Source organism: Belonocnema kinseyi, chromosome 6 (genome assembly GCF_010883055.1).
Source record: "Belonocnema kinseyi isolate 2016_QV_RU_SX_M_011 chromosome 6, B_treatae_v1, whole genome shotgun sequence".
NCBI lineage: Eukaryota > Metazoa > Arthropoda > Insecta > Hymenoptera > Cynipidae > Belonocnema > Belonocnema kinseyi.
Window position 1 is genome coordinate 84903359 of NC_046662.1, and position 25602 is coordinate 84928960.

The 25602-nt window shown below is 27.3% G+C and overlaps 1 protein-coding gene across 2 annotated transcripts; it reads left to right on the forward strand.

Annotated features, from left to right (window-relative positions):
* Position 1: 1 nt before the first annotated feature.
* On the forward strand, positions 2 to 23835 carry LOC117174253 (transmembrane GTPase Marf). 2 transcript variants are annotated; one of them, XM_033363167.1, is made up of 12 exons: positions 2 to 114; positions 1070 to 1354; positions 5577 to 5703; positions 8484 to 8877; positions 10563 to 10670; positions 11160 to 11313; positions 14917 to 15055; positions 15142 to 15455; positions 17112 to 17407; positions 17501 to 17668; positions 20524 to 20720; positions 23073 to 23835. In XM_033363167.1, exons 2-12 carry the CDS (start codon positions 1177 to 1179, stop codon positions 23275 to 23277), a joined length of 2280 nt encoding a protein of 759 aa, XP_033219058.1. In that variant the 5' UTR covers positions 2 to 114; positions 1070 to 1176; the 3' UTR covers positions 23278 to 23835. The 2 variants fall into 2 exon arrangements, with proteins under 2 accessions (XP_033219058.1, XP_033219059.1); XM_033363168.1 differs by lacking the exon at positions 2 to 114 and adding an exon at positions 274 to 412.
* The last annotated feature ends 1767 nt before the right edge of the window (positions 23836 to 25602 follow it).

The following is a 25602-nucleotide window of genomic DNA, read 5'->3' on the forward strand; positions in this document are numbered from 1 at the left end:
AGTTCACGCAAGTTCACGCGTGATAAACGAAAGAAAAACAAAAATTTCCATTTTTACAAATGATTAGTCTTCGTGTTTGTGCTGGGCCAGCTTGAAAAGCTACTACAAAAAAAGGTAAGTTCTGAACCCACGATAAATGGTTATCTCTACATTTCTTGTAGTATATCATCTGATAAATCATTTTGATACACATATTTATAGGTTAGTAAATTCTAATCATACTCGTGCGCTATATTTTGCTCGTCTACTGCGCAAATCTCGCGTTACGTCAGATAAAATATGTAAATTTTTGGTAATTTCGGCCAGAAAATTAATGCAGGCAAAATATTTTAGTTGTAGTGCCAAGACGAGTGTTAAGTGTCGACAGCTAGAAATTTTATGGATGTACGGCTCAATGTCAGAAAACAAGCAGGTTCTTGGAATTAATGTTTATTGTCGAATTAATTCACGTATTTCCTTTCTACTCATATTTTGCTATTTATATTATAGTTTGAGTAATTTTAGTTTTTTTTTTGTTCATTTTTTGTGTTAAAGAGAATTTCATATTTATAAAGTCAAGAACCTAGATCATCTCCGAAAATATTTAAACTCTGCCCTTCTTTATTGGATTTTGCACTGTTTGTCATCATGATGATGAGATTAGGTCATTTTAAAACTGCTTTTTACACTTTTCGATGAATTATGGTGATTTCTTTTTGAATTGTTTTGTTATTGTATTTTAAAGTTGCAACTCAATTCAATACCCTACAACTGCAAGGCAGCACTGATAAGATTTAAGATTTTTAAAAATTTTCTTCATGTTACGATTATATAAATAGTTGTTAGTGAAAACTTGAGGAATATTGAATAATTTACAACATTTCAGTGACTCAATTGTCAATCTCGATATAAATAGAATTCTTTAAGAAATATAAATAATTACGTACATTGTCTTGATGTATTTTGTTCAGATTAGCACCTGTTTAAAATGTATATTGCAAAATGTGTTGTTTACAGTAGGTAGAAATAGAAATCCTTTTCTTAAATGTATTATTATATGCTCAAACACTGCTTTTTCTTTTGATTTCAGTTGGTCCCGCATGCTGTGCACTGCATCAGAATTCTGTCCAATCTACCTTGCACTTTATGTTCGTTGTTTTGCTAAGTAATTCATCGTACCCTAAAATATAAGGACAAATGGCTGCTTATATAAATCGCACAATGTCTATGATTGGCGGCGAAAGTCAATTTCGCTCGAATGATGCTAGAACTGAAAATTCACCTCTACAGATTTTCGTCAAGGCCAAGAAAAAGATCAACCACATTTTCGAGGAAATAGAGGACTATGTGCAAGACACGGTTGGATTTATGGGATGTACGTGTCTACTTTGAAAATTGATATTTCATTTTAAAGCGGTCAGGTCAGGCTAGGCCTCACAGACCGGTTCCTATATCCTCTATTTTAACCTATATATTCAGTTAAGGTCCCTAAAGTACCCTCTTTTCAAGATTTGGTCCCCTATTGTACCCTATTTGCAGCCCATAATGGAACTTAAAAAAAAATGTATAAAAATATCAACGCTTCCAAGTGTCAGAAACTTAAAAAAATAACAAAAATCAGGAAATGACCGCACAAAATAATGAAGGCTACCTCGCAGTCACTATTAGTCACTTTTTTCTGAAATCGCTTTTCAGTTACCAGGGTGGCCGCTGGACCGAGAAACCGGGAATTTTATGAGACAGGGAAAAACCGGAAAAAGACTGAATTTATTTTTTGACCGGGAATTTCACAAATGTATTTTAAAAAACATTTCCTTTGATTTCAACCGTTTTTTAAAATGAATTGTTATCTTTTTCAATTATGATATCATTGAGTTTTCAATGCGTAATTGGAAAGTCTTTCACGTACAAATTTTGAATTTTAATTTTTAAGCGTACATTTTTCCTTTAAATAATTTTAAAATTCAGTTTTAAAGACTTAATAAATGAAAAATTAGTAGCGTTTGAAATCGACAATTTTTTATAAAACCTTTTTACTTGATCAAATGTGAATATAAATAATGATTTTTAAAATTAAAATATACATTAACGACTAACAAGTGAACAATAATTGATTTTATAAGACGATTCGGAAACAGTTTAAAATTTAAGAATTCCCAGAATTTATTGTTACAGAATAAACTGTTTCAATTGGAAAGTATTAAATAGTTAAAAATATGTAAATTCTCGGTTGAAACGTTATTAAAAAAAATATCAGTAATTATAAATCAAATATTCAAAAATAAACAAAAAATTAAACTTTGAACATTACAATTTTAATTGTTCTATTTGAAATAATTTAATTAATAAGTAAAATGTTTGAATTTTTATGTATAATAAATATTGAAAACCTGTAATTCCTAGAAAAATTTCGAGTTAGCTAAAGAGATATTTAGATGGTCTGAAATTATTAACAATTATTTTAAAGTTTGAAATTATTCCAAATAATCCAAACGAAGTGTCTATTTATACTCTCAAAATTCGTTTTTCGTCCTGAATTTCGATGCCAATAACGCACACGGCCTAATTTAAAAGAAAAATATAGATTTTTTCAGGGAAATATTTTTGTATTCTGCAAGATTTAAGATAAGAAAATTAGGAAGATTTCAAATCATTTTAAAAGATGTTTAGAAGTTCTGAAAATGTTTAAAAATAATTTAAAATTTGAATAAATGTAAAAATATTTTAATTTAAGAAGTGTTCAGTTTATAACAAAAATGTAATCATTCAATTTTTAATATTTCTAGCTTAAAATTGATTAAAATTATTTACAGCTCAGTTTTTATTACTTCTAATGGAAAATTGTTTAGCTTTAGAGTTCGAAGTTTTAAATTTCATTGACCGGGAGAAACGTCTAAGAACCGGAAAATTGTCGGGAATTTTGTTATGTGATTAAAGCAGCTACTTTTTTAAGATAAAGTCACTATAGGTACATGTTTTTCAATAAATGACTTGTGTCCTTATGACTTGTGACCTTGAAAACCTTAAATTTTTTGTAACCTGGAAAACCTTGGAATCTCTTTGAATTTTTCACGACAACCTTGAAGAAATCTTGCCGTCTAAAAGCTTTTTATTTCTCAATACATAATTTATCTTTTACTTATTACAGACTTTAACATTGTAAATAATCCTTTCCTTTTTTTATTTCGTCTCCGCTAATATAGAATATTAAAGTATACATTTTATTATGATGTATTTAACTTAAAAATTATAAAAATTATGAGTTGAAAATTTCGATGTTAATTCAGTTTCAGAATTAGAATGAGCCATGGCGATATAACGGATTTTTAATGGTTTTACGACTCGATTTTTGAGTGTACACCAGATTATAAAACATATATAAATATATAAATATAATAATATAATATATAAAATAATAAAATATTTATAAAATAATTTTATCGAATAAAAAGATTTCAGAAAAATCTCGCAAATATTTGAAAATATTTCATAAAGGCTTTATTGAAATTTCCCAAAAATTTGGAACATTTCATAAAGATTGCAAGAATTTCAAAGATTTTAAGAAGACGTTTCCACCAAAATTCAAAGATTTTACATAAATTTCCAAATATTACAAACATTTTAATGACTTTAGATGAATACAAAAGATTTCTAAGATTTCATAAAGATTCCAGAAGAATAGAAGAATTCCAAAGGTTTCAAAACCGGTGCAGTAAACCAGTTTTTAAAACATTTAAAAGACTTTAAAACAGTTTTAAGTATTTCAATGATTTCAAATGAACACGAAAAATTTCACAAACAAAGAGTAAAGAAAGCTTTCATAAATATTTAAAAGATTTCATAACAATTTCTACGATTTAAAAAATGTTTAAGATTTTAAATAATTTCAAATTTGTTTCGAAGATTTTAAAAGATTTCACAAAATTGTTAAAGATTTAATAAAGATTTCGAACGTTTCACTAAGATGTCAAAACTTTTCACAAAGATTTAACAGATTTCAAATATTTTTATGATTTCAATTGAATACAAAACATTTAACAAATATTTTGAAGTTTTCATACAAATTTCATAAAGATTTCATATTCAAAGATTTCAAAAAGGGTACATTAGACCAAAATACAAAACATTTAAAAGATTTGAAACAACTTCACATTTTTGTAGAAAACTTTAAAATATAATCACACAAGTTTGAAATATTGCAGTGATTTCAAATAAATACAAAATATGGATAAAATATTTCACAATTATTTAAAAGAATATATAAGGATTTCAAAAGATTTCAAGAGATTTTAAGAATTTAAAAAATGTTAAAAAATATCAAAGATTTCAGAACATTTAAAAAGTTTTAACAATTGCAAAAGGTATATTTCAAAAAATTCCGCAAAGGTTTCCAAGAATTTAAGGATTTCAAAGATTTTACAAAAATGGTCACAAAGATTTCACAGAAATTTCAAGATTTCCTAAAGATTTTAAATACTTCAAAAGATTTCGACGAATTCACAAAGATTTCAAAAATTTCAAGGAGGTCAAAGACTTTACAAATTTTTAAAAATATTTCCAAAGATTTCATAAAGACGACTTATGGTAGCAAAAAATTAAGAACTTGTTTATTTATGATTCTGGTTTCTTGAGAAATTGTTGGCCAATGAAAAAATGAAATGTTTTATCTTTTACATGTATAAAAAACGGTTTTTTCATTATTTGATGTAAAAAAAAACCTGGAAAAGGCCTTGAATTTAGTTCCTAGGAATTGCTGGAAAACTTGTTGAATTCTTCCAAATTTACTCAATTCTAATTAATTCAATGAATTTTTTTGAATTTTTAAAAGTTTCCATTTAATTAATCCTGAGGATCATTGGATAGAATGATTAAAGGACTTGAAATATTATAAGCCATTTTTCTATATACATTGGCATTTTAAAGACCTTAATTATTTTTTTAAGTTTTCAAAAGATTTTAAAGAATTTGAACTATTGTAGGCTATTTTAAAAGATTGAAGGTAATGTTTAATTTTTTTCAATTTTACGAAATCTTAAACGATTCCCAGAGTTTTTTTTATTTATTTCAATAGTTTGAAGGGATTTCAAAGACTTTGAAATATTTTAGGACATTTTCAAGAGATATTAACAATTTGAAGGCATTTCCAAGGGTTTTAATAATTTTAAGAGATTTCAAAAAATTTGCATGTGGTTTTAAAGAACTTCGGAAGATATGGAACGATTTTACAACACCTACAATTTGTTGTTAAGATATTTTACAAGATTCCAAGGGGTTTTATATAATCGCCGTGGATTTCAATAATTTTAACGGATTCTAAAAGCTTTATTTATAATAATATTTTAATGAATTCCCAAAAATTTATTTATAAGAACTGAAGGATTTAGTAGGGTCTCAAATATTTCAACAGATTTTTATATATTTTTTGCAATTCATTTGGAATTCACCCTGAATTCTTTTGATCTATTAAGTTCAATCAATTCTATTGAATTCAATGAATTTTTTAAAAGTTTTTTTTATGCTTCTAAACTTTCAAAGGACTGTGAGGCCTGTCATTTGGATAAATAAGATAAAAAATGTTTTTTATATATTTTTCCTAGCTCTTCGAGATGATCGAGACATCATCAGTGCTGAAGAGGCAACGAGAGCCACCGCGTATGTCGAGAAAGTTCAAGGGATTCGAGATGTTCTCAGACGAGATAACATGAAAGTTGCTTTCTTCGGAAGGTAAATTTAATATTAATCGAGGGTTGTCACAGGCCAGGGAATTTTCACTAAAGAGAAATTGAAATTTAGGGGTATCTTTAGGGGCAAAATCTTACTATGATTTTATAAAACTTAGGGAAAATTTTTCTTAATAAAAAGTAAGTCTTACAAATGTATAACTTTATCATTATTTTGGTTAAGAATTCATCTAGTGGTTTGATCATTTTGTTGGAGGTATATATTTTTGCATTAAGAACGTAATTCTTTTTTAAAAATTCGATTTTTTTATTAAAAATTCATCTGTTATTGTTGAAATTTCATTTTTTCAGTAATTTTTTTGGTCGATTCATCATTCTAGTTCAAAAAACTTTTTCTTTTTGTTAAAAATCTATCTTCTTTAGTTGTAAATTCATATATTTTGCTGAAAATTTGTCGTTCGTAGTAGAATATTAATCTTCTTGTTGAAAAATTGATCTTTTTGGTTGAAACTAATTTTTTTGCGAAAGATGCTATTGTTTGGCTGAAAATTAACCTGCGTTCATTGGGAATTGAACTATTTTGTTAAAAATTCTTCTTTTTCGGGCGAATTCAATTTTTGATGGTTTAAAATAAAAAAAAATTTAGGTTGAAATATCAACCAAGACACTTTTCGTTGAAAATTTATTTTTTTAAATGTAAATTCGACCACTTAGTTGAATGTGGAACTACTTTGTTAAAAGTTCTTTTTGGTTGGTTGATAATTTATTATTTTAGGTCAAACCGTTTTTTTTTCTTTAGTTGAAAATTCAGTTAAGCTGAAAATTCATGTATTTTCCTGGAAATTTGTCTTTTTGGTTAAAAATTAACATTTCAATTGAAAATGTAACTATTCTATTTTTGGTTGATAAGTCAACTATTTGGTTTAAAACACATTTTTTGGTCTGAAGATTCATTATTTTAGTTTAAAACTCATTTCTTTGGTTGAAAATTCAACTATTCTGATAAAAATGAGATTTTTTTTACTTGAAAGTTCATATTTTTCGGGTTAAAAAGTCAACTGTTTTGCAGAACTATTCTACTTTTAGTTGATAATTCAACTATTTGGTTAATAATGCATTTTTTGGGCTAAAGATTCATTATTTTGGTTAAAAACTTATTTCTTTGGTTGATAATTGAACGATTTTGTTAAAAGTTAGACCTTTCTAGTTGAAAATTTATATTTTGGGTTGTCATTATTTTTGTTAAAATACTTATTTCCTTGAGTGATAATTGAACTATTTTGATAAAATTTAGTTTTTTTAGTTGAAAATTCATATTTGTTTGGTTGAAAATTCAACTTTTTTGTAGAAAAGTCGGTTTTTGCTTAATTCAAAATTCAACAATTTTGAAAATTAACCATTTTGTTAAAAATTCCTTTTTTCGTGTAGAAAACTGTTTTGTTCAAAATTTCTCGTTTTTATTTGTAATTTCACTAGTTTTAGGATAGGATTCAATTTATGGGTTGAAAAATCTTATTTTTTGGATGAATTCAACTTTTTTTTAGTCAAAATTAAAATACTTTTTGTTCGAAATATCGACTGTTACACTTTTCGTTGAGAAGTCATTTTTTATTAAAGATTCGTCTCTCTGCTTCAAAATTTCACTATTTTGTTGAAAATTCCCGTTTTTTGTTTGAAAATGAAAATTAACTGTTTTTACTGAACACTTAAATATTTCATTTTTTGTTAAAAACTTTTTTTCTGAGTTGGAAACTCAATTCCTTGGATGAAAATTCATGTATTTTGTTGAAATTTCGTCTTTTTGTGGAATATGTAACAATTTGGTCGAAAATTCATTTTTTTTGTTGAAACTCATTTTCGTAATTTAAAATTTATATTTTTTAGTTAAACTTCATCTATTTCAAAATTCGTCTTTTTGGTTGAAAATTAATCTTTGGTTGAAAATGTAACCGTTAGGATGCCTTAAAAATCCTATGTTTTTTATTTTCTTTAAACCTTAAATCTAAAATTTCTTTCTTTTGGTAAGAAAATGATTCCTTATTTTTTTTAGATTAGAAAAAATAATAATATTCAGAGGTCGCTATGAAGTGTTTTATGCCGAATATTCGATATTACAATGTTTTTGAATTTTTATTTTTACAATTTAAATTATTCCATCATGTGCAGTGCAGAAACTAATTTATTAGAATGCCATGTGTCCCTAAGATTGGTTTGATTGAGAAAAAATTTTTTAAGTTGACTCAAATTCATCCCTATTTTTTGTTTTAATTATAAAACTCTCAGGAAATATTACTTACCTCACTGACAACAATTTCTACTGTTGGAAAAGAGTTTTTTTTTATTAAGACTTGTCCTAAAATTAACAAATCATTTATTCTGAATAAAACACTTTATAGCGACTTCTAATTATTAAAAAAAAAAAAAAATAGGAAATAATTTTCTCACCAAACGAAAGAAATTTCAGATTTAAGGTTTTAGAAAATCAGAAACAAAGGATTTCATGCGGCACCCTAATGACCATTTTGCTAAAAATTCGTTTTTTTTTTTTTGTTAAAAATAATTTTTGTAATTTAAATTTATATTTTTTGATTGAAACTTCATCAATTTGAAAATTTTTCTTGTTTGAAACATCACCTATAACCATAACTAATGTCACTAAAAGTCTTTAAAATAAATTTATAAAGAAACTTTTTTTTAAAATTTTACATTTTGCAGAATTAAGAGTGTCAGGGAATTTGGGAATTGGTATTTTGTAGCAACCCTGTAATCAGCTTCAGTACAAGATTCATCATTTTTAAATTAATAAAAGTCTATTTTTGACAGAACAAGCAATGGAAAAAGCACAGTAATCAACGCCATGTTGCGTGATAAAATATTACCCAGTGGCATTGGGCACACGACAAACTGCTTTCTTCAAGTTGAAGGTTCTGAAAACAATGAATCCTATTTAGTAACTGAAGGCTCTGATGAAAAGCAACCAGTTCAGTCGGTTGGCCAACTTGGCCATGCTTTGTGCAAAGAAAAACTTTGTGAGAGTCACTTAGTTCGAATATTCTGGCCAAAGGATAAATGTTTACTTTTAAGGGACGATGTAGTATTTGTCGACAGCCCAGGAGTCGACGTAACTCCAAATCTAGATGAATGGATAGACAAGCACTGCCTGGATGCAGACGTTTTTGTGCTCGTCGCAAATGCTGAATCCACTCTTATGGTCACGGTATGTATTTGAAAAAATGTCGAGCTAATGTTATTTTCTGTTATCGGGGTGGCGACTTGACCGGAAAACCGGGAACTGTATTGATCAGGAAAAAATCGGGAAATTACCACGAATTTAATTTAAAAACCGGAAACTTACTTCTGATCGCAGAAAATGTCAAGTTTTCATTATTTTAATAATTTTGAAAGAAATTTAATTTTTTTTATCTTAATTGCAAATGTTTTGTTTAAAATTTAAATCTTTCTTGATAGGTGATTCAACTACTTTCTTGAAAATTCTTCATTTTGGATTAAATAAAATATTTCTTTATTTAAAATTAGAATTTTTTAGTTAAATTATCGACTACCAGATTTTTCGTTGAGAATTCATATTTTTTGGTTGAAAATGTAACTACTAATGTATCTACTTTGTTGAAAACACATTTTTTAAATTAATAATTTAACTATTCCTGTAAAAAAGCTAACTAGTTTGCTGAAAGGACGTTCCTTTTTTTTATTAAGAATTAGATATTTAACGGAAAATTTCCCCATTCTATTTTTCGTTAAAAAAGTATGTACTTTGTGAATAGTTCGCCTTTTTGTAGAAAATTAACACAATAGGGAGTATACTAATCTGAAAAACCTTTAAATGTTCGGGGATTTTTTTTAAAGGCAGAGAATTTTTTTCGAGAGCGTGTATAATTTTTTTAAAATTATAATATACAAATAAATAACAATATATATTTTTTATTTGGGAAAGTAGCTTTATATTGCAGAATTAAAGTATTTTGTTGAAAATTCGTTCTTTTTAGTGAGAAAAATAAATCCTCGGGATTGAAAATTTATCTTTTTGCATTAAAATACAAGAATGTTTAGGATTTTTTTTCTCCCTTGACTAAAAAATCGTTTTTTATTAAAAATTCAACTCATGTTGAAAATATTTGTTTATTGGTTGAATTTAACTGTTTTTAACACAAAATGAAAATAATTTTTGGTTAAAAATTGAAACATTTTGTTGAAAATTCATTTTATTTAAATTAATTTTATTGAAAAAATCTTTTTTATTTAGATGAAACGGAATTTTTTCCGAAAATTGAACTATTTTATTGCATTTTTTAAAAATAAAATAATTATTTATTTAACTATCCTAGTTAAATATTTACAATTTTTGTTAAAAATTTATAATTTTGATTAAAAATTTAATTAATTTTTTTTATTCGAGAAGTCATTTTTTTTTTAAAATTCAACTCTTCTAGTTAAAGATTCATCATTTTCTTGAAAACTCATCTTTCTGGTTTAAAATTCAAGTATTCAAGTTAAAAATTCATAATTGCAGTAGAAAATTCATCGCTCATGTTGAAAATTAAACTATTTTCTTGAAAATCCGTTATTTGTTGTTCAAAATAATTTTTTTCAAACCAAAAGTTTAGCAATGCCATTTTTGGTTGATAATTTATATCTTTTAATGCAAATTTTGAAAAGTTATATCAAAATTAATTTATTTTGCAATTTTTTGCTCTGTTGCGTTAAGGGATGTTTGGAATGAGCGTCATGAATTTAAATAAATGTTTGCGTTTAGAAACAAATATTAATATCTTACTTTTAGTTGACCAAAAAAATTGCAAAACTTGACCAGGAAAACTGGGAATTTGAAATCGTCCGCTGAATCGCCACCCTGTATAACAAATTAAACATTTTTTATTGCAGGAGAAAAATTTCTTTCACAAAGTATCAACGAAACTGTCGAAACCGAACATTTTTATTCTGAATAATCGATGGGATGCATCAGCTTCTGAACCAGAATTTTTAGATGAGGTAATTTAGAATATTTTCAAGTTTATCTAGTCATTCTTATTTTATGAGCGTAGTTTATTAATTTAGCTTTAGTTCCTGTTAGTGCCAAGATTAATATTCATAATGTTTTTTTTTTATCAATTTCACCAAGAGCATTTATGATTTAAAACAATCATTTATAGAAATCATACTTTTATGTAACAGCAGTCCCTTAATTCTAAAATAAACATGATAAACAATTTATCTCTTAGCTGGTCGATGAGCAAAAGAAAGTAAGTATCAGTCGAGTTTTTTCGCAAAGACGATGCACAAACTTAGCTTTTGGCCAGCGGTGCACAAAGTTTTAGATGTCGATTAAATTTTCTTACAATGGTTCTTTATCATGAGAATGACGTTGAGATTTTTCAATTTAAGGTTTATTGCTGCTTTGCATCGGGCTAATTTTTATTTCTCGAATAATTTATGATAAATACTAAATTTATAGTTTTAATTATTCCATGTTTTTTCTAGGTGAGAGCACAGCATCAGGAACGTGCAATCGATTTTCTCACTAAGGAGTTGAAAGTCTACAATTCGAAAGACGCGGAGGAACGAGTTTTCTTCATCTCTGCAAAGGAAACATTGTTAGCCCGTTTGGAGGAGCAGCGAGGCCATCCTGCTCACAGTAAGTTTCTTAATTAAAATTTGGACATAGTATAATAATATTATACTATGTAAAAATTAAACATAAATAAAAAATAATAAATACAGGTATAAAATTCATATTGCCAAAGATTTCTCAAAGACTTCAAAGGTTGTACAAGGATTTCAATGATTACCCAAAAACTGTTCATTTGAAAATTCAACTATTTTGACCTTTTTGTTAAAAATTCATCTTGATCTTTTTGAATTGAAAATTCAACTACTTGGGTAACTGTTGAATTACTTTGTTAAAAAAGAAGTTGGTTGAAAGTTCATCGTTTTGGTTGGAAACTCAACTGTTTTGTTGATAATACGTTTTTTTTGTCTAAAAATAATTTTTTAACTGAAAATGTTAATTTTCCATTATTGTTAGAAAATTGATCTTTTTTCGTTAAAAATTACTTTTTTAAATTCACATCAAGAGAAGGTATTAGATTTCTGTAAAATTTGACCCCCCCCCCCCCCCCCCCCCCCCCCCCCCCCGTTTTCGTCAAATGTCCACGTTTTGAAACCGCCTGAATCCGAAAAATAGGTTTTTACGAATGTCTCTGTGTGTCTGTAGATTTTTAGTTTGTTAGCACCGATAACTTTCGCGCGAATTGACAGATTGAATTGGCCTTTTTTATACTCTTTTAGTGTTCTAAAAGAAAGGTCAAGTTCGTTAGCCAGTCTTTTTGGATAAAAATTCAAAAAGGTGAGCGTATTTTGAAAATGTTTGAGACCACTTTTTTTCAAAATTTTTCTGTACAGATATTCATAGTATTCAAACAGACGAACAATTTATCCAAATGACTTCTTTCTATAAAACCAAAATTTACCAGAGTTATAGCAATTACAAAATTCCAAAAAACACGATATGGAAAAAAGTCAAGAGAACAAAATGTTTAATTCGGAAGAAAAATGACTTGTTTGGTCAGGCCTGATTTTTTAATTAGGTATTTCAATTTTTTTATAAATAAACAAATATGACGAAAAAATAACTTTTTTCTATTTGACGTTCCCAGTGCTCGTCAATAACAGGATAATGGTTGAAACCGCTTAAGTTACATAAAATAGTTTCAGTTAAGGATATTCCAATATTAGACAATATACAAACAAAATTTTTTATCAACAAATTATTTGTTGGAAAAATTTTTTCTACGATTTTCCATAAAAACACGTTTTTTCAAGTTATGTTGTAAGAAATTGGAACCGAAACAATATTATGTAAAAAAATGTATCTTCTGATTATAATTGTTTATATTATAAACAAATTTAATGTACAAATGCAGTAATCAGGCATTTTTCGACAGAAATATTCGTTTTTTTCTGTGTAAATTTTTTTCAATTCGGAAATTTATGATAATTTTACAAAAATTTATAATTTGTTGATTAATCTTATGATTTTTTAAACAAATTAAAAAAATACATTGCTTGGGCGTTTGTCGGCAGAAAAATTCGGTTTTTTCAATGATAGTCTTCAGTTGGGAACTTCATGATAAATTCGGCAACATTTATGATGAGTTGACACATTTTATGATTTTTAAAAACAAATGCATTATTCGAGCATCTGTGGACGGAAAAATTCGTTTTTTTTCGAGTTCAGTCGTTTTAATTGGGAAGTTCAATATGATTTCAGCAAAATTCATAATTGGGTGATAAATTTTATATTTTTCAAAAACAAATTTAATAAACAAATGCATTATTAGAGGATCTGTCGATGGATTTTTTTTCCGATATCCTAATTGAAGCTGTTGACATAGAAGAAAAAGAATTTTTCTTTAGACAAATACCTGATTAATGCATTTGCTCATCAAATTTGTTTAAAGAAATAATAAAATTTATCAACTTATCATGAATGTTGCTGAAATTCCCATCAAGTTCCCATCTGAAAAGACTGACATTGAAAAAGTCGAACTTTTCTGCCGACAAATGCCCGAATAATGCATTGGTTTATTAAATTTGTTGAAAAGATCATAAGATTAGTAAACAAATTATGAATTTTGCTACAAATATAAAGTTCCGAATTAAAAAATAAAAATGTACATCGAAAAAAACGAATTTTTCTGTCGAAAATACCTGATTCCTGCATTTGTTCATAAAATTTCTTGCAATATAACTAGAAAAAACGTATGAAGGCTGCTTGAACTTCTTAGCATAAAACACCCCCCCCCCCCAAACCCTCGTTAATCGAAGTTTTGTGGGTCACTAAGGTAGGGATTTAATTTAGAAGTTAAAAAAGGTAAAGCTGATGTTTCGACCGTATGTGCTACGTTTAAATCGTAAAAATAAAATTGGAAATGAGTAAATTCATTTTTTGAAAAAACTGCAGAAGTTGCAGTAAAATTTTTAATAACAAATTTTTTTAAAGAATGCGCATTTTTTTAAAAAGAGATAATGAAACTGAGTCTGTTTTAATATCAATGCATGTTATGAATTGTAAGAATATACATTTATGGAAATGATATACAAGTTGAGATAAAAATTCGAGTGCGAAGCACGAGATACGTGATGAGAATGTATTCGTTAAAGCCGAAGGAACTTTAACAAAAAAGAAGTCACTATCATCAAATTACTGTTGTCGATGTTTTGACTTTTAGTTTAAAAAAATCTGTGCACAAGTGTAAGGAATATACAAAGACCGAGCACGGAACGCGAGGTAAATATATTATCGAGCACGGAGCGCAAGATAAATATATCATCGAGCGCGAAGCGCGAGAACCAATAGTCGCGCACCCTAGGCCCTCTTTGTTTGAAATTTTTTCTTTTTGGTTAGAAATGTAACTATTTGGTTGAAAATGTACTATTTTTTTTTTTAATTTACGTTTTGCAACAAATTTTGTTAGAAATTAATTTATTTTATTGAAAACTAAACTATTTCATTAAAAAAGCAACTATTATGTGGAAAAAGTAACTCTGGTTAATTTTTTTCTGTTGTTTTAATATTAAATTACATTTTTCGTTTGAGAATTCATCTTTTTGTTAAAATCTCATCAGTCTTCTAAACAATTTTTCTTATTGGTTTGAATATTTAACTATTTGTTTGAAAATGCAACTGTTTTTTGGTTGAAATTTAATATTTTTTAAAATTAAAAATTCGACTGTTTGGTGGAAAATTCATCTTTGTAGATTGAAATATTCAACAGGTGCAAAATGCAAATGCTTTTGGTTGAAGTTAATTTCTTTAATTTGAAAATTCGATCATGTGATTGAAAATTCAATCATTTGATTTAAAATTTAACTATTTTGTTAAAAAATTAATTATTTTTTTAAGAATTCGTTTTTTTTGTAGCAAACTTAATCTTCTTCGTTGAAAATTCATTATTTTGGTTGAAAATTCAAATGTTAGGTTTAAAATTAATGTATTTTGCTGATACTTTGTCTTTGTTTTATAGAAGACTGATTTTCTTGGTTGAAAATGAATATTTTTTTGTTGAAAATTCAACTATTTTGTGGAAAATGTTATATGTTAATCTGAAATTGTCTTATCCAGTTTGTAAAAAATTCCTCAGTCAAGGAAAATAAAAAATTAGTCAGTAAAAAGTCAGGACAATTGAAAAATTAAATTTTTTGACCACCCTGAATATAACTATTTTACTTTTTCGAGATGGAGCACTTGCTGATGGTTTCCAAAATCGCTACTTTGAGTTTCAAGATTTCGAAAGGAAATTCGAAGAGTGTATTTCAAAGTCAGCAGTGAAAACAAAATTCGAACAACATTCGCAACGTGGGAAGTACATTGCTACGTTAGTAGAGAATCCTATTTGTAAAATGATATTGAATGATAATTTAAAATTATTTCATTTAATTATGAAATTCTTCAAATGTTCAGGGAGATTCGACAAACGCTGGACGAAATACTCGAACGAACCCAAAAAATGCGAGCTGAACAACTCAACAACAAAAAAGAAGTCCACGACAAATTAAACTTTACAGAACAACAACTTCTGTTGTTAACTCAGGAAATGAAGGATAAAATTCATCACATGGTCGAGGATGTCGAACAGCGTGTTTCGAAAGCTTTAAGTGACGAAATACGCAGACTCTCGGCTCTCGTCGATGAATTTAGCGTCCCATTCCATCCTGAACCGTTGGTATTAAATGTTTACAAACGGGAACTTCACGGCCACGTAGAAAATGGCTTAGGTAAAAAATCTAAATCCTTAAGTCCCTGCTAAAAGCGTGCTTAATTTATTTTTTAAATTGCAATATAAAATTCAATAACAATAATTCTTCATTTTTTTAAAAGTAGACTTATACCTATTTCTTTGTGTAACTATTTTATTGGGAACTCGTTTTCTTTCTGTTTGAAATTAATTTTTTTAAACTAAAAATTCAACTATTCTATTATTCTTTTTAATTTATCGTTTTTAGTTGACAATTAAAGCATGTCGTTGAAACTGCCTGAATTTTGTTGGAAATTTACCCGATTTTTTGGCAATAATTTTCTTTCTCTTGACAGAAAAATCTTTCATAGGTTCAAAATTCAATTCATATTGAAAAGTCGTATTTTTTAGTTGAATTAAACTGTTTTTGAATAGAAATTAAAATCTTTTTTGATTGAAATATCAGTTACTACATTTTTCGTCCAGAATTGATCTTTTTTAGAATGAACATTTTATTACTTGGTTAAACGTTAAACCCTTTCGTTAAAGACTATTTTTTTTGTTCAGGGTTCATCATTTTAATTGAAAATTTAACTATTTGATTGAAAAGTCGTATTTTTCTTGGTTAAAAGTTAATTTCTTACTCATAATTTAATTATTACATTGGAAACTTCAACTATTTTGTTGAAAATTGTTTTTTTTTTAATGATTATTTTTTGAAATGAAAATCTTACTATTTCAGATGAATAGTGTATCATGTTAGTGAAAAATTAATCTCTATACCTTAAAATTCTTTTTTTTTACCGAAAATTTAACTACAATTTTTGTTCAAAAAATCATCTTTTTTAGTTGGAAAATTGCATTTTTCGGTAGAAATTAATTTTCTTGATTAAAAGTTAATCTTTTTGGTTTAAAATTAATTTATTCGAGTTGAAGATTAATCATTTTAGTTGAAAATCATCAGTTTGTTTTAGAAATGTAACTCCTAACCAATTTTTTTAAACTTCCATGTTTCATTTAATTTTTTTTTAGTTCAAAATTCCAACTATTTGGTTGAAAATTCATTTTTTAGTAGAAAATTCAAATATAACAGTTAGCGATTCATATTTTTAGTTCAAAATTTATCTTTTTAGTGTAATATTCAACTTCCAGTTGATGACTCATCATTTTAGTTAAAAAATTCATCATTTTGGTTAAAAAAATTTGTTTAACTGAAAATGTAAGTATTCCATTTTTGATTAGAAATTGATCTTTTTTAATTCAAAATTCAACTATTTCTTTAAAAATTCGTCTGAATTGTTATTTTTTCAGTATTACTTGATTATTTAATTAATCTATGGTGCTTATATATTTAAGAATACCTTACAATGTAAATTGTCAACGCTTTCTAAATGAAACATATCAATTGAATCCTTAAAAACTGAAGATGATGAAAACATTGTTTATTATTAACTCCCGAAATTGTATACATATTTCGAGTTCATTGCTTTAAAAAATTTTAAATATTGAATGGCTCCGTACTGTTAAAAAATTACACCTGGAAAAAACTTGAGGTACCTGGAAAAAACCTGAGATTGTTAGGGAATTTTGTTCCAGGATTTAAGTAGACATCCTGTAAAAAATCTAAATCCCTAAATCTGAATTTAATTTTCTGGCTGAAGTTTCTGAACTTATTCCCTCGTTCTTTATTTTTTAGGATCAAATTTAAGAGCACGGCTCAGTACCGCATTGGCTCTAAATATAGAAAATTCACAACGCGAAATGACCGAGCGAATGTCAGTTTTACTCCCGGACAACAAGAAGCAAATGTCCCTGAATATTCTGCCTCGCAGAGAACCCTTCGAAATTTTGTACAGGCTCAACTGCGATAATCTCTGCGCCGATTTCCACGAGGACCTAGAATTCAGATTCTCTTGGGGCATTACTGCGATGATTAGCAGGTTTGCTGGCAAACAGAATCAACGAGTGGCGATTGCAAATTATCCCCAGGATGTAAGTTAATGAATTTTGAATTTTAAACTTTTTAAATTTTTGAATCTATTTTGATTGAAGAATGTTTAGTGTAAGGTGTTGTTTTAATTGCAGGTTCCACCGTATATTGCTTCTCCTGCGGATAGTATAGATTCTTCGAAGTTTGTTACGAGCGTGACTTCTTTCCCAACGAGGCATGATGATTGGTCGCTAGCTTCAAGAGTCGCAATTGCTTCTATAACTTCGCAAGGCACAATGGGCGGATTAATTGTTGCCGGATTTGTGAGTGACATTTAAAATAATATATTTTTACTTTTATTAAATCGATTTTTCTTTGCATTTAGAGCACGCCTTCGGGAAAGCTTTTTAATTCTCTCTGAAATATTTTTAATTATTTGTAAAAACTTCTGAAATCTTTCATCAGGCTTTCATCAGGGCGGAAAAAGTCAGGGAATTTTGTTGGTCACGTTTCTTTAACAATTATTATGATATATAATTAATAATATAATATATAATAATAAATGTTTTATGACATTTCAAAGAATTTTAAAGACTTTGGGGTATTTTTAAAAATACCATGGAATTTTCAAGAGCTTAAAAATTTGCAAGGAATTTCAAAGGATTTAAAAGATATTAGGGTATTTTTAAAGATTCCAATAAATTTTTAATAAATTTTAATAATTTTAAGGTATTCCAAAGGATTTTAAAGATTTTTTCTATTTTTAAAAATTCCAAGGATCTTTCAAGAGCTTCAAAATTTTTCAATGGATTTCGAAAGATTTCTAAGGATTTGCAATATGTTAGGGTATTTTAAAAGATTCTAAGGCATTTTTAATAGATTTCATTAGTTCGAAGGCATTCCAAAAATATCTAAAGAATTTAGGATATTTTTAAAAATTTCAAGATATTTCAAAACATTTTAAAGGATTTGGTATATAGTAGGGAATTTACCAATATTCCAAGGAATCTTAATAGATTTCCATAACTTTAAGGGATTTCAAAGAATTTTAAAGATTTTAGGGGATTTTAAAAATGTTTAAACAATTTTCAAGAAATTTCAAAGGATTTGAAATATTTTACCGTATTTTTAATGATTCAAAGAAATTTTTAATAGATTTCAATAATTTGAAAGGCTTTCAAAGAATTTTAATAGTTTTAGGGTATTTAAAATACTCTAAAGATTTGAAGTAAAGATAGAGTATTTTAAAGTATTCCAAGCAATCTTAATAGATTTCAATGGATTTTAAATATTTTAGGGTATTCTAAAATATTCCAAGATATTTGAAAAGAAGGAGAAACGATGAAAATATTTTACGGTATTTTTAGAAATCCCAAGCAATTTCCAAGCATTTTGAAAAGTTTCAAATGATTTCAGAAGAATTCAAGGGATTTCAAAATATTTTAAAGGATCTGAAATATTTTAGGATATTCTAAAATATCCCAAGAAAATTTTAATAGATTTCAATTATTTAAAGGGCTTTCTTTCAAAAGGATTAAAAATTGTTGTTTAAGATTCCAAAGAATTTTCAAGAGATTTAAAAAGACTCAATGAATTTTGAAATATTGTAAAGGATTTAAAAAATATTAGGGTATCATAAAAGGCTCCAAGGAATCTTAATATATTTCAATAATTTTAAGGGATTCCAAAGAATTTTAAAGATTTTAGGGTGTTTGAAAAATTAATCGATTCCAAAGAATTAAAAATATATTACAATTATTTGAAGGTGTTTCAACATATTTGAAAGTTTTCGGGGAATTCTTAGTTATTTTAAGACATTTGCAGTGACTATCGAAAGATTTTAATGATTTTAAAGAATTTAACCAAAATTGTCATGGAGCTTTGGAGAACTTTCTAGAATTTCCGAAGATTTCAAAGATTTTAAAGGATTTTAATTAGTTTCTCAGGATATATCAGATTTTATAGTATTTCGCCGTATTTTATAATATTTTAATAAATTTCAAAGAATTTACTAGATTTAAAGAGATTTTTAAATGTTTTGTAGTTCATTCAAATTCATTTGGAATGTACCCTAAATTTTTATTATATTATCCTGAATTCTTTTTTTAATTTATTCACTTTAATTCTTCTAAATTCATTCAATTCTACTCAATTCAATGGATTTCTGAAATTTCTTTTAGTTTTTGTTTCATCCATCCTGCAGACTTTTAAACTTACTTTGAATTTTTAGGCATTTCATCAAATTCTTTTGAATTCCTCTTAATTTTTCCAAACTGATTCCAAACTTCGTGAATTCAATGAATTTTGTTATATTCAAAAATTGTTTTCCATTCACTTGAATTTTGTTTGATTCTCCTTTAATTTGTATGAGTTTCACCGATTTATCCTTATTCTCCTTAAATTCCTCTAAATTTACTACAACTTTCCTGAAATTACTGGGATTTTCTGGATTTAAAAGATATTTTCGAATTCGCTTGAAATCTTTTGAATTTAACTTGTTTTGAACTATTATGAATCAAATTCTTTTGAACTCCTTTAAATTCAAAAGAACATTACTCACTTTTAGTCACGTTTTCGTTTAGAAATTTGTTACTTTTTTCGGTTTAAATTGGTCAGGTTTAACTTTTTTCATGTAAACTAGTCTACGGCAGTCCTGAGAAAAAATATAAATCCTGATGTCTTGTGAAATCTGTGTGAAATCTGGTGTACGCTCAAAATTCGAGTGGCGAACCGTCGAGTATATTGCTCGAATAACAAGATTTTATTCCACACTCGACCGAAATGGCCACCTTTTGCGCCTGAAAATAGGGGTGAAAGTAACGTATATTTCCCACAAACCCGATTTGAGGGGCGAAAGTAAAATTTGCGGGACAAAAGTAAAATTTGCGGAGCGAAAGTAAAATTTGCGGAGCGAAAGTAAAATTAGCGGGGCGAAAGTAAAATCAGCGGGGCGAAAGTAAAATTTGCGGGGTGAAAGTAAAAATTAGTCGATCAGAATTCGAGGCGTGAACAAAGCTATAGAAAAATGCGTCGGGTCCGCTTTTCAGGGCCAAAAGGTGGCCACGGTCGAGATTGAAATAAAATTCTCTGTGCAACACGGGAAGAAAGTAGATTTTTCAGCGGGAAAAATCTGCTCCTTTCGCCCCCTTGATACATAATATACTATTATTTATTCCAGATGCTGAAAACAGTAGGATGGAGGTTAATTGCAGTTACTGGCGCAGTATATGGTGCTTTGTATCTCTACGAAAGATTAACCTGGACGAACACTGCGAAAGAACGAGAATTTAAAAGACAATATGTAGATCATGCCACCAAAAAATTGAAACTCATTGTTGATCTCACTTCCGCAAATTGCAGTCACCAAGTTCAGCAGTAAGTAAATTAAAAAAAAAAAAAAATAAAACAATCTTTAATTTAATAGGGTGTCTACTCATCTGGAAAACCTGAAAATGTCAGGGAATTTTTTTAAAAGACTGATCATTTTTTCGAGAGCTTATCTAAATTTTTTTAAAAATTGTAATATGCAATGGAATAAAACTTTTTTTAATTTGGAAAAGTAGCTTTATATTCATGAAATAAACTATTTTTTTGAAATTCGACCTTTCTAGGTAGAAAAATTAATCCTCTTGGTTGGAAATTCATGGTTTTACTTTAAAATTCAACAATTTCGTGGACATTTTTTCTCTCCTTTGAATGTAAAATTTTTTTTAGTCAAAAATTCAACTCATATTGGAAATTTTTCTTTATTGGTTAAATTCAACCGTTTTTTATTTAAAATTAAAATCATTTTGGTTTAGATATAACGTGTCAATTGTTTTGTTGACAATTCATATTTTTGTTTGAAAATTGAACTATTTTGTTCAAAATTCGTTTTTTATTATTCATTTTTTTACAGAAAAATCGACTGTACCAATTAAAGCTTTAACTATTGTGTTGAAAATTTGTTTCTTGCATATAAATTAATTTTTTTATTGATAATTTCAGAAATTCATTGGAATATGCCATCATTTTAGTTGAAAAGTTATCTTCTTTAGCTTAAATTCATCTATTCCAGTTAAAGATTGATCATTTTGGTTGAAAATTCATCACTTTTTGTGATAAAAATAATTTTTTAAACTGAAAATCAAACTTCCATTTTAGATTCATAATTTGATTTTTCTCATTGAAAATTCAACTATTTGGACGAAAATTGATCTTCAGTTGAAAAGTCAAATGTTTGGTTGAAGATGCATGTATTTTGAGGAAAATTCGACTTTTTAGTTGAACATTATTTTTTTTTTTTGAAAGTGAAACTCTTTTGTTAGAAAATCTTTTTTGTTGTTCGTGACTCACCATTTGATATGAAAATTCATCTTCTCGGTTAAAAATATATCTATTTTGATTTTTTTAAACTGAAAATTCAACTAATTCAGTCAAATTTTTCGACCCTATAATCATTTTTTTTTGCAAATTTATCTTTTCAACCCCTTCGTTGGCAGAGAGAATTCGACAAAAAGTGCCCGAAATGGCAGGGAAATTTGTTATCCTGAAAATTTGTATCCTGGGGTTTTTGGGGTCGGTGAATCCGAATATGAAGTAAAAATTCAGAATACTAAAATGGCGGATCCAATATGGCGGACGAAAATACAAAAAACGGCTTGATTTGGATAAATCTTGGTATTTACGTTTTTTGGGGTCGCCGAACCCGAAAATGAAGTCAAAATTCAAAAATTTTAAATTACGGACAAAAATATCCGCCATTTAAAATTTTCGAATTTTGACTTCAGATTCGGATTCAGCGACCCCCCCCCCCCCCCCCCCCCCCCATTAAGACTTGAATGTAAAATCGGAGTAAGTTAAGTAGGAAAAAAGAAGATTGACGCATTTTGCGTCAATGCCAACGAATGGGTTAAGAATAAATTCATCTATTCCAGTGGTTAAGAATTTAAATATTTTGTTGAAATTCGTTTTTGTTGTTTTTAAATTAATTTTATAAACTGAAAATTTAACTATTCCATTTTTAATTGAAAATTAATTTTTTTAGTTGAAAATTCAACTATTTGGACAAAAATTGATTTCCAGTTTAAAAGTCAAGTGTTTGGTTGAAATGCATGTATTTTGTTGAAAATACGTCTTCTTGGTAAAACATTAATTTTGTTGGTTGAAAATGAAACTCTTTTGTTAAAAACTAATTTTTGGTATGAATGTTCATCATGTTAATTGAAAAATTATCTATTTGTTTGAAAACTGCGCTAATTTGTTAAAAATTCGTTCTGTCTTCGGCTGAAAGTTAATTTTTTACTGGAAATTTAATTATTACAGTTGTAAGTTTTTTGTTGAAAATGGTTTTTTTTTATTATTTTCTTTTTCAAATGAAAATGTAATTATTCCAGTCTATTTTAGTTCAAAATTCAGGAAATTAATTGCTATTTTTTAGTATCACTTAATTCTTTAATTCATCGATGGTGCTGATATATTTAAGAACGTCTTACAATATAAGTTGTTAACGCTTCCTAAATGAAACATATTAATTGGATCCTTAAAAACTATTTAAAAAACATTATTTATCATAAACTCGCGAAACTGTACACATATTCCGGATTCAGTTAAAAAAAATGATACCTGGAAAAAAACCCGAGATTGTCAGGGAATTTTTAAATGATTAGATTTCGATTATTTTTTATTTGATCTGAAATTGATATTGCCATAATTCTCTAAATTAATGAATATTGTTTTGAATTGCAGAGAACTTTCGAGCACATTTGCCCGTCTTTGCCACTTGGTAGACGAAGCAACCTCGGAAATGGACATGGATCTAAAAAAAATAGCCACAACCCTTCGAACTCTCGAAGAGGCAGCTACAAGTGCTAAGGTCTTGAGAAACAAGGCGAATTACCTGACCAACGAGCTCGATCTATTCGATGCTGCTTACCTCAAATCGTTGAATTGAACTCTGGCAAAAAGTTGATGCAGAACGAAATACGATTTCAAGTTATTTATGTGTAAAAAGGGGTTTAAGTAGCTTCTATTTGCACCGTTATAGAATAAGTCGGATATCTATACTTCAGTCTCGATTTTTAAAACCGATTGTGAATTATGGGAACCCCTTCTTACACGCGTATGGAATGTTTCTATTTAAAAGTCTAGTCTAGAATCTGTTTCAGATGCTCGCAAAGAGAACGGTAATTAATTTCGATTTTGCAAGATTTTGATTTTTTTTTCTTGATTTTTTTGAGATAGTATTTTCTTTTTTATTATTCTGAATCAATTTCTCCCTTGGCTTATCCATAACCTTGCCAACTAAATTGGGAGTGCGTTATCATTTTTTTATTGCGAATTTATTCACTTTCGTGGGCAGCTGATTGTGAATTTCATAGATTAATTATACATCTAGATCTATTAGAGAATTATTTTTATTTATATGAGTAATAAAATGATTACTAGATTTTAATATTGAACAGATGCAGATTGTATGTTATATTAATAAAGTTGACGGTTGTATACAAAATTTTTTTCTTTGTCAGGCTTCAAAATAACATTTTTCGTAATTCAAATATATTTTTTAAGGCAAGTAAAGACCTCGATAAGTTCTCGACAAAAACGGGAAGTCAGTGAATTTTGAAAAGAAAATGACTGGATTTTTTTTCGCACCTATTTCAAACTTTTAGGAATTATTTTACTACTTTATTGCGAATTTCAATTTTTTAAATTGATAACAATTTTTGTACCAATAAAAATAGTATGAATAGAATTATATAATTTTTTCAATTCAATTATATTCTTGAAAAAAGCCTTTTCATTTCATTATTATTAAATTCACAAAAAATTGTTGAGAAACTTAGACTGCGATAAATAAAATGGGTTGATATTGAATAGAATTGACTGGATTTTTTAAAAGTAGACTCACTTGGAGAGAATAATAGTGTAAATAGTGCCACTAATTAAAAAAAAATAGTGTCCTAAATTTTGTCAAAAATAAAAAATGAACTTCAATGTTTATTTGAAATATTTAGTCTATAAGTGGTCAAAATTCATATTTATTTATTGCAGGGTTCAGTCTTTACCCTTTTTGTTGTTTTTCACTTAAATGCGAACAGAATGAATAGAAAACAACCAGAAAATCTAACTATTATTGGTTGAAAGTTTGATATTCTCGGCTGAAAAGGCCGAAGCTTGAGAACTCAAGAATTTTATTGAAATTTTGTTCTTCCTTAACTTATAATTTTTTAAATTTAAAATTCAACTATTTTCTTGCGCATTCATCCTTTTGGATTAAAAAATATGTATCTCTTTCTGTAGAAATTTAATCTTTTTTGTTAAAAATGTTGCTGTCTGGTTACAAATGAATCTTTTTCGGTGGAATATGAGCTTTTGTGTTAAAAATTCAAGTGTTTTATAGAAAATTCATATTTGCGGCTAGAAAATCAAACAATTTGTTAGAAAATGTAACTATTTGCTTAAAATACATGTATTTTGTTAATGAAAAATGCAACTGTTTGGTAAAAATCATTCTGATTAAAGTATTTACTTGAAAATACGCCTTTCTAGCTTAACTTCACCTTTTTTAGTTAACTTCGCTTTTTCTTCATTTTAAATTAAAATTCTTTTTTTTTTGTTTGTTGAAGGTTCATAATTTTATTAGAAAATTAATTGCGGGTGGGGGGATAATGTTTATAAACTGAAAATTCAATATCTGTTTCGGTTGAAATTAAATTTTTTTGTTAAAAATTCAGATTTTCAGGAAGAATATTTTCAATTGCTTTGTAAAAAAACTCGCTATTTTGTGGGTTGGAGATAAAACAAATTGGTAGAAAATTTATGTATGTTGTTATAAATTCGACTTTATTGGTTAAATCCCACTATTTTTTATTTTAAATAAAAATGTCTTATTATTGAAATCTCAACTATAACATTTTTCATTGAAAATTCATATTTTTGGGTTCAAATTCAACACCTTTGTTGAAATGTAGAACTAATCCCTTAAAATGTTTTTTTTCGTTGTCGAAAATTGATAATTTTAGGTAAAAAATCTTTGATATTTTTGTTATAATTTTTTTTACTGAAAATTTAAATATTCTTTTGCTGAAGAAAAATCGTAGGATTAAAGTATTTTTTGTTAAAAATTCGTCTTTACTTGTTGAATCTATTTTTTTTTAATTTAAATGGAAATATTTATTCTTCGAAATATCAATTATTACATCAATTATTATAATCTTTGGTTATAATATTCGTTTTGACTTTGATTCAAAATTAATTTTTTTAACTGTAAAATTAA